This window comes from Pristis pectinata, chromosome 25 (assembly GCF_009764475.1).
Source record: "Pristis pectinata isolate sPriPec2 chromosome 25, sPriPec2.1.pri, whole genome shotgun sequence".
Taxonomy (NCBI): Eukaryota; Metazoa; Chordata; class Chondrichthyes; order Rhinopristiformes; family Pristidae; genus Pristis; species Pristis pectinata.
The window spans coordinates 5,344,277-5,355,053 of NC_067429.1; the positions used below are offsets into that span (position 1 = coordinate 5,344,277).

General features: G+C 43.2%; 1 protein-coding gene across 1 annotated transcript; it reads left to right on the forward strand.

Moving 5' to 3' along the window:
- Window positions 1-3,710: 3,710 nt before the first annotated feature.
- LOC127582804 (SKI/DACH domain-containing protein 1-like) lies at window positions 3,711-7,365 on the forward strand. The gene has a single exon (XM_052038370.1). It carries the CDS (start codon window positions 3,711-3,713, stop codon window positions 6,009-6,011), a length of 2,301 nt encoding a protein of 766 aa, XP_051894330.1. The 3' UTR covers window positions 6,012-7,365.
- The last annotated feature ends 3,412 nt before the right edge of the window (window positions 7,366-10,777 follow it).

Sequence of the window (10,777 nt, forward strand, 5' to 3'; positions counted from 1 at the left end):
GAGAGGTTATATTTTTCCTCAAAAGGCACGTACACACAAACATGCATGGACTATGTAAATACATATCATTCACATATGTGTTTGTCGACCCATGAATATGTAGTGTATGATACAAAGCACATATGTGGATACTCGCACACAATCTACAAATAGGTACAAACACATACACACACACACACACACAAAGTGCATTGTATTTGAGTGTTTGCATCGGTACATGTGTGTGTGTGTGTGTGTGTGTGTGTGTGTGTGTGTGTGTGTGCGCGCGCATTATATGTGCATGATTGGTTTTGTATTTGTACTCAAATATGTGTAGGTGGAAATACGTATTGATGAATGCGGACACAGACAAACATACCTATTGTATATACCAAAAACAGAAGTATACCCACACACACTTGTGTGTGTGGGTATACTTCTGTGTATGTGTGTGCGTGTGTGTGCGCGCACTTGGGTTTTATGTATATACAATAGGTACGATATATATAAAGTGCATATATAAATGTACAACCTTATGCATATATATGCACACTTATATAAGAAAATATACATTAAAAAACAGAAACATATAAATATAAACTTTTAGATACAGGTACATGCCATACATTTGTATAAACACATCTGTCAACACTACATACTCATGTTTACATATACACATGCAGTCATGCAGTGTGCGTGTGGAGAGAGATGGCAGCAAAGGTTGATAAACAGATAGATCGATCTATGTGTCGATAGATAGATAGATAGATAGATAGATAGATAGATAGATAGATAGATAGATAGATAGATAGATAGATAGATAGATAGATAGATACATACATACATACATACATACATACATACATACATACATACATGGAAACACAGATCTGTATGGAGTCAGCCGAGCTTCGAGGTGGCTCACCCTGTTGTGTTATTCAACAGGGACTCCGACTGAGTCCCAGGGTTTTCTCCGTGCAGCGTAGGGAATCCAGAGATCGAAGCTACATCTCAAACCTACTCAGTGTCTGCCAGCCTGACCTCCGGCTCTGATATGGCATATTTACTCTGGTCACTGAGCCAGATTGGATTATTTCTCCCCCCGCCTCCGTATCCACCCCCACACACCCCATACCTATTTACTTCCCGATAAGGCTCGGATCGATCACGTTGAAGTCTATTTTGTTTTAAGTTTAAGGAATCCGTTTGAACGTGAAGACTCAGGGGTAACCTGATCTAAAATAAACCATGGCCTGAGAGAGAGGGGCAGCGCAGCGAATGCATTAGAAAATTGCATGTATTTAATAGAATAGTTCAGCCAATGTTTGAACTGCAGTCTGCCTCTTGCAGAGAGACGCAGCAGCGATCACCTGGTTTAAAACCGACAGTAATAACTAACAATAATCGAGCTCTCGTTATGACTTCGTACTGAAAATATTTTGAGTAGAGAAATAGCATATGCTGGAATAGATTTTTTTTAAACGACGGGGTTGTAGCGACTTCCTGCCTATAAAACAAACATGCTGTATGTATGAGTGAGAGAGGGAAACACCACTCTTTCCTGAGAGTGTTGCAAAAATAGTATCTTTAATTAAGTCTGACAGCAGCATTTTTCGTGGTTGTAAGAATACAACGAAGGACGATATCTGGGTCACACAATCGCCTCTAAATTGGCTTCTGCTTTAATTGTGAAGGCGGTGTTTGACTTCAGAACAAAAAAATAGGTTGGAATATTGAAAAATAACGCTTGAAACGCCCGCAATAAGTATATGTAAGAAAGTGCGATGGAGCAAAGAAATTTTGCTTTAACGGGTGTATTGGGAGCTCTCAGGGTTGATCAACGTGGGGAAAGGAATAGCAATATCTATATGTTGATAACTTAGGTTTATGTAACGTGGATCCTAATGGGTTCTTTCGAATTTTAATGCCTGCTTTAATGTTAAAGTGATAAGGGCAAATCAATTACATTTCCTGTTGTATCACTGTTAAATGAAATAAATGGAAGATGATCAGCTTTGGGTCACCCTTGTCAGGAGGAGTAAACAGTAAGGAAATGGTCAGCTCAACTTTGTAAAATGTGAAGCCTCTTCTTGTTTTGCAGTCAATGAAGTAAATAAATGATTTAGCGAACTTGTTCCCTTTATGAATGCAGAAGTGTGTTTAATCTGGAGTCGGAGACCCGGCGCTGTTGTGTGTTTGTCCTTAACTGGTGCTGGTAATGATTACAGGAACTCGATCAATAGTTTAGTAAGCCTGGAGATTTTCTTGCCAGCATGAATTTCTGTCTGATGTCTATGAATAAAGTTTGCATGTAATTGTAAAAGATAGACTGGATCAGAAATGGAAGAAACAGGAAAGCGAATAACAAATGCAAATGGTTTGTAAAGGTGAATTTCAGCTACTTTACCAGCGAGAGAAGCCATATCAACCCTATAAGGAAACGCTTAACCCGCGCTCTAACCAGCAATTAATACCACTTGAATTAATCTCGAGTTTAATAAATCCAGATGGAGCGAAAAAGGTCTTCCTCTTCAGACAGGATTTCTAAGGCTAACGTTGGACTGGGATCTTTGTGCTATTTTTCGGTTTGAAAGTAATATACCAAATTCGGAATTGCAATCAGTTGTACATATGTACTGGAAGATGTGGAATTCAGTTTTATTTCCTTGAACGTATCATCCAGGTGGTCCTATTTAAACAATGGATCAAACTCAGACACAGCACGTGGTTCCAAGGGACATTGGAATATATTCACTAGAATATTAAAATACCACTGATCTGATTTTCTTTTCTCTGGTAAAATCAAATAGTTCACGATAATACAAGGAAGTTCAATTAAAAAGAACATTCGACACATAATCCACTTTAACAGCAAAGAAAATGTCTTCCACATTTCGGGGAAGTATTAAGTTGCAAAATTTCTGAAATTGGGACCAGAGAGAATTATTCTGCCGTCGTCTTAATTACTTAAGCCTTTAATAACTGTCCAGATGAAGCTTTTTTTAAAAGAACGTTCCAAATTAAAATGAAAGATTAAATTTAAGTTTAGAATCTCTCAAAATGCGTAAATTCACAAATCGCGGGGTTCTGTGATTTACACACTATTCCTCCAAGCCCTTGATAAATATACGCATTGCGTGATTAGGAGCTGTTCAAATTTATTAGCATACGGTTTGATTTACGATTGTGGAAGAATATAAGGTTCAAACGTCACAGAACATGCATGTTGCATTGGTCGTTTAAAGATTCCTGGTACCTCAGATAATAAAGAAAACTCGCTTTAACAGCGGAAATGCATGCGGGATATATTTAATGTGATGTCTACTTGCTGCTCAGGCGGTTATGAGTGTTTGGGGTGGGGGGGGGTGGAGGTGGAGTTGGAGGTTGGGGGGGGGGGGGTTGAATATCGGCTTTTATTGCATCACATGTAGAAAGGGTCCAATCAGCTTTGAGTTGAAGGAAATTATTTGGTGGAGTGTCTCTGGACAAGTGTGCTTGTATTGAGAACTTTACTCTTGGAACGAAGCGGAATGGAGTTGGAAAAACCATCTTAAATATCTCGTCTAATCGGGGTTTAGTTACATCTTAAATTAAACAGGCGCCAAAATGCTGCGATTAAATGCAGAATTTATGCAAACATTATTTATTTCAACCTTTGTGTCGCTGTGTGTGCCATTTATTTCTATTTACAAAATTTAATTAATGGCAGAGCCAGTCTCATTCTTTTTCGTATGGCGAATACAATGGTTGGGATTATTCCAAGATGCGTGGATTATATCTCAAATGTTACACTGGAAGGGTTTCAATTCGGGCATCTGGAGATGTTCGGGGTTAAATTGGGTTACCTGCGAGTCAACGGGAAGCAAATGTTCGCCTTGTCTCAAGTGCTGGCGGATCTATTCAAGCACGTCCCCAGAACCACGATCCGAAAAAGAATGGAGTACCTGAAAATCAAGAGGCGTCGCTGCGATTTGCAAGAACTGCGGACTCTCAAAGCCATAAAATCCGTGCCAACGCGGGCAGTCAAATGCACACTCATTTCCAAAGAAGACCTGGAGGCTTTGTATACGGTTTACAAAGCCCCCGAGTGCACCAAGAAGAAACTCAAGGTAAAGGTGAGAGAGAGGGGGCAGTTCCCCAACCGCTCGGACCCCGGTTACTTCTCGGGCTTCTGCAGAGAGAGGACGGTGTTCTTGCGGACTCGGAACCCTGCCGAGCGCTGCGAAGAGGAATCCAAGACAGCGGTCGAATCAACTGACAACAGCGGCCTGTTCGAGCGGCCCGGCTGCCGATCCATCACCGACCCCAACGGACAAGGCTTTACAAACTATGAAAATGTTGGAAAATCCAGTTTCTGTCCGGTGTACCGAGAGCGGGATGGGTTTTACCAGGGCGTGGGCTGCCGTTATTCCAGAACTGTTCAACCCGCCATCGCAGTTCGATTCAATGGGGCGGGCGGTCCCGTTCATTTCAGGACGAAATATTCCTGCTGCAATCAGAGCAAAAATGCGGGAAGTGGATTTATCGGAAACTATAATTCATCCTTACCGCCGCCAGCTTTGAAGTCTGTGAAAAGGATGGTGCTTTCCGGAGATATAAAGGCTTTGAGTGAAACTCGCTCTGCGCAGACGGATCAGGGCGCCTCTCTCGGATGCTCCAGCGACTCGGATTGCAGCTTGGATCCGGAGAACGACTCGGATTGCGGGTCGACGGACGAAGACGAAGAGTCGCTACTTTCCGGCTGCAGCAGCGACGACCAGAGCTCTTCGGCCTCTGATTCCAGCTCGGCTTTCAGCGGCGCCTCGCTGCACAGCATCCGCTTCAGGCGAGCCACCTTACCCAGTCTCTGTCACAAGACTCCTGGTGTCCCGGGGCAGCCCGGACCGGAGGAGAGACTGGAGCTCACGGCGGGGGAACGCCAATCACTTTACGCTGGAGGTGCGCCTCACTCGCGCCCGTTCTGCCGCCAGCCGGGTCACGGGCCCTCGATTAACGCCGGGGACGAGAGGACCGGCGACGAGAACGCTCTTTGGACTTCAGCCAAAGGGGTCGCAGTGTCACAGCCAGACCCTGCGAGAAATCCCACTCAACCGCCACATCTGACCCCAAACAACTTTGCAAAGCGTGGGGCCTCTCTATCCAGCTTCAAAGAAAGCTGGCGGCCCTCACAACAAAGGGATTTATTGCATTCAGATGCACGGTCCGGTGCATCCGCTGCACCCTGCCTCGGCGAGAACTATTTGAAAAACTTCGGGAGGGACCAAGGAACTTCACCAGCTCTCAACGCCCAGGCAGAGGGAAGGATTAAACAAACTTTTAAGGGTTCTGATTTAAACCAGAGTTCTGCAGTCACCAACGCTACCCGGACTCACCTTCGAGCCCAGCAGAGTGACCAGAGCGTCTTCGATCCAATCCACAAATTGGGCCTCTGGAACTCTGGAGAGAGCGAGGGTCCGGGCAACTATGACCTCAAGAGGAAGCGGCGGAAAGCGAAACTAACCTCGGGAATCCACCCCAATGAAAACGGTGGAGTACAGTCTGTGGGAGGCCATAATGGCTCCATCCACCGACCCAAACATTCTACCTCAAAAGGAGTACAAAACCGCAGCACTTTACAAAGCAAGGCTTCGGCCATTGGTAGCTGGGACAGTGGTACAAAAAAGAAACAGGTTTCTTCCAGGCGTGACAAACAGCTTACCTCCAAAAGGTGCCCTGCAAAGACGCCCGACAGAATTCAACCCTGGGTAACCGCAACAGGCAGAAGGGCGAATTTGCTGAAAGACTCGTCGAGGTGCAAGCGTGTCACTTGCGGATTAGCAACGCCAGTAAAGAAAGCTTTTAGTCTAATGGGCAATTTCCCCTCGCCGCCTTCGCTGGTTGTGGGGGATGATGGAGATTTGTGCCCTGCCTATTCGTTTTGCTCCGACCATTCTTGCTCAATGCAGAAAGCTCACCCAGTGTGGAGATGGCAGATCGGGGGCACCGCAATCCCTCTTCCACCGAGCCATAAATTCAGGGGCTTCAGCATTTAACCCTTTAACAGGCAACAGGCCACGTTTGGGGCTGAACACAAATTGGCTGCGAATAAGATTCTGCAGGGCTGGTGCTAATGGAAATGATCCTAAAAGTTATTCTATTTATGGCATCTCCAAAAACAATCAAATATCGGGAAATATGGTTTACAACACTGAATGAGAGTATCTCTTGATCACTTCATCCCAACTGAACCTCATCCACAATCCCAACAGAAATCCGTCACATTTAAGGAAAATAAATTTGAGAAATATACAAGGTTTCTTTCGAGACAACTGTATAATACTGATGGGGAAAAGGAAATCAATCAGAATTTAGTCCCAGGATTGTACAAACCTTTCTGTAGCTTTGCACTATTTATTTCCCTTGTGCAATCGACCTATATACATGGGAGTCTCGCTGGGTGAACGTTCAGCTTGCCCAGCGAGCACATTTTCAGACAATGCGTTAAAAAGACAAAAGAATAACACATTTCAATTGTACCCTCAAAGTAATCAGAATGCAATTTGGAACCTGAAAAGGATGAATGGGATTTTTGTTATTTTTTTCTGGATAATATTCTTTAAACGTTAGATAATCCCAAATGCAACAATCTTTTTTTTCACTTATTTCAGTTCCCTCGTTCTGCTCAGTAGGCCTTAATTAAAAGTAGGCAGAAAATAGTAGTGACAAGTCAAGAGCAGGGAGCATCTGTCATCTTTTATAATGGGCGAAGCGTTCTCATAAAATTTTACCGCATTTCTTTATTTTTAAAATGTTTATTTTCTCTTAAAGTCGTGAAGTATTGACAAACTATTCTGAAATTTAATTTAAGACACAGTTTAGTTGAAATTCCACTGAAGAAGGAGAAAAGCGGGAGTGTCTGTGTGTGTGTGTGTGTGTGTGTGTGTGTGTCTGTGTCTGTGTGTGCGTGCGTGTGTGTGTGTCTGTGTGTGTGTCTGTGTGTGTGTGTCTGTGTGTGTGTGTGTGTGTGTGTCTGTGTGTGTGTGTCTGTGTGTGTGTGTGTGTGTGTGTGTGTGTCTGTGTGTGTGTGTGTGTCTGTGTGTGTGTGTGTATACACGTGTTGGGATGGGGGTCTATTTGACTGTGTATGTGGACGAACGAGTAAAATCCTATTCTCTCTATGTTACTTCTATCTCCTTGAAAATCGGATGTGGAATTTGCAGGGGAAACACAGGAACCTTCCGTTTAGATGCAAATCAGTTGGACTCCGGAGCAAGAGAGGTTAATACACCAAGGCACGCATTACTGATCAAACCCCCACGCAATGTTCCAATCAATAGTTCCTTTCAGACTGATTCTTGAGCTGAAATGCGATTGTAATACCTTTTGGAAATTAAAATTTATTCCTCAGTTGTTGTAAGCGTTATTTATTTAGTGTTCTTTATAGGGCCAGAGAAAATAAAGAGAAGTTTGGCACCTAAGTTTCTTTCTCTCCTTTGCCGTAGCCGGGGCTAGTTAGGTTTCAACAGAGAGCCTTATTCCGTGTGCTTTCGGCGTTAGGAGTTTGAACGATGCTTAGTTTTTTTCACGTGAGAGTCCATGGAAAAATATGGCGATGGTCTGGCGCGTTTGTAAAGGGTTATTTAGACAGTGTTTCAATAACGGCGCTAGGTAGATCCGCTGAGGGTCAGTTTTGAATTAGCATGATGCAGAACACATTGAGCAGAAGTAGTTGTAAGAGCGGCCTTGAGCATTTCTCAAAAGATTTTAAATCTATTTCCCCACCCACCCCCACTCCCAGCGCACATAGACAATTGCATTTCTGCCAAGATGGTGGTCGTTTATTTACATAATGCAGAGTCCAGAGTGAAGGTATCAGCTCAAATTACTCTCACCCTTTGGGTCAGAGGAACTGCTACATGTCACGGGAGCAATGCTGGCTGTGGACAAAAAAAGGTTGAAATGTTGCACACATTCGCTTAGTGTCATGAAAGTTAGATGAAAAATTGGACTTAACTGGACGATTTTTTTTAAAGCAGCCCCTGAAGCAGGAGCGACAGAGAGACTGCTGTTCTTTGTCGGCGAGGGAGAGAGGGGTGGCTGCACTAGATGGACGCCTGGAGGAGTCAGGCAGCGCCTTTAAAGATTAAACGAAAACAATCACTAGAAAAAAGACGAAATATAAGATGCAGCATGTGTCGCAATCCCGTGCGTTTTAAACCCAAGTCTCGCGGTGTTAAGAAAAAAACAATTCATGAGGTCGAACATTTTACACAATCTAAGAAGATCGGAATGGGTAAAATGAGCCCTTTACAGGGGAAGTTGTAATCTGAACTCGAGTGGCCGACACGGTCTCCAAATCTCGCTTGACGCTACTGCCAGTTGTCCACAAGGAACAGATTCTAAGGATTCTCATTTTCACTCAGAAGAAAATATCTTAGCTGTGAAAGGGAGGTGGGTGTGGGGAAGGAAGGATTTTCAACTGCATGAAGAAAATAAAGTTGATGCCAAAAGAGGCAATTTCCCCATCAGTTGCCGAGTCCCACACTTAAAACGCAGGAAACGGCGTTATAAAGTACGGCTGTAAAGATGAATTACTATCTAAGCTTTGTCACCGGCCTGTGAGCCGCGCTCATGTGGCAGGCTAAATTTTAATTTTAATTATGTTTCGATTCAATTAATTGCAGTAGCTTAAGGCAGAGGCTATCAGAATGAGATATGCAACGGAAGGTTCTGGTCGTGGACTAACCGTTGGGAAAAACAAACTTATGTGAAGAAAAGTATAAGTTGATCAGAAGGCGCTCAATGTACATACTGTCTGGGGGTATACAGTGTGAATTTGTAAGATGGATGTTTGGGTGGATGGATGGATAAAGCAAAAGATAGATAGATACATACATACATGCATACAAACATAGAGACAGACAGACAGACAGACAGACAGACAGACAGACAGACAGACAGATAGATAGATAGATAGATAGATAGATAGATAGATAGATAGATAGATAGATAGATAGATAGATAGATAGTTTGTCGACGGAAAGGCTCTCTCTATCTCATTACAATAGTTACCTTAAGGGTTTTAATGATGCCCAAAGAGTCTTCTTTCATGTCGATCTCTCTACTTGCTTACCTTGCCATTTTCGAGTGTGCTTCTACTGTTGGCCCATCTTGTTCTTGTATGCACCTGCCTGCCTTATTTTCAGACTGAAAGTGAAAATGTATGCCCCCGTGGGCTTCTAAAGAGAAGGTAGCGCAAGACATTTCATCAAACTGCAACTTCGAATGTGATCCCAAATCTACGACAGGATGCTGATTAATCCAACCCATTAGTCTAACCATTCTTAAAAGAGGAGCCGTTGTTTTATTTTTTGTCAGGATATTACAGGGAGCCCCGAATTTAGAGTCAGACTTTGATCAATAGTAACAGGATCACTGGATTCTGGCAAGGCAATCGGTTTTTCCTACCAGGTTGAAATTGGAGCTGTGTTCTGGAGACAGGGTGCTGACTTCAACACTTATTGTATTATGTAAGCGGATTAAAATTAATATTTGGGGTGAACACTCCGGCAGATATTGGATATAACCTCAAAGACTACACCAGGAACCCTTACAGAGTCGATTTGTTGATTGTTAATAATTAGAGACGGATATTATTTGTGATTTAAAGAAATATGAACCATTCTGCACTTCGATAATTCCCAGATTGTATTTACGATCGACCAACTAATGTCTAAACCAAAGCAGTCCGTTAAGCTGAAAATCCCCCTCACCCTTCCTGTCCCCCAAGTACAACGTCACTTTGAACCTTTGCCATGATTTCCAAGGCCATTCTCTGTTTCCATTGCAAATACTTTAAGGCCACTTGCATGAACCCGGCTTCCTAGCGGATCAGGGGCTAAGTTAGTTATCCAGCATCTGCAGAATTTCTTGTGTCTAAATTAGATGTTGACTACTTCTCAGTTGAGAAATATATACAAAGACATAGCTGCTGCAAACCACACAGATTAGGGGCAGTCGACACATTAGGCACTCCGAGTTTGGACTGTGGAATGAAGGAACATCCTAGCGGAGAGATTCTGGGAAAGAACGAGTCATAGTATTTATACGGTAAAGAATCGATTTCATCGCGTCGTGGAAAGGGGGAAGGGCCAGCGGCGTTGGGGAGAGGGGGAGTGTGATTGGAGGAATATTCCAGACAAGGCATTAAACTGGTGCCATAGAGGTGTCACCTTTGACTCAGAGGACATCACCCCTGGTTCATGGAGGTTGTGCGTTCAAGACCCACTCCAGAGCCATGATCACAAAAATTTTAGTCAAAGCCCCAGTTCCATATTAAGGGAGTGCTGCACAGTTGGAAGTACTGTATTTGGCACAAGACTTTAAACCGACTCTCGCTGCTCTTTCTGGTAGATGTAAAAGATCTCACGGCAGTGTTTCAAAGTAATTTAAAATCACGAGACAACAAAGCTCATAATCACATTGCTGTGTGTGGGCGCTTGCTGTGCTCAAACTGGTCGCCACCTTTCCTACTTCACCACAGTTAAAACACTCCAAAAGTATTTAACTGACTGTAAATTGCATGGGGCTGTAAAAGGCCTTTTTAAGAATCCAATTAATTTAGTAAAAAACCAACAACTCCTGGTCGTCCCAAACGCGTTTACGACCAATGAACTGGTTTTGAAGTGAAGAAGTTTAAATGTGGACATTCGGGATATTTTGTTTATGTGGCTATCTTAACTACATATCTATTTCAGTACGAACCACAACCGTAGTTCACCAGTAAGCGTTGTAATCGAAGACAACTTCGTAGTCAGCC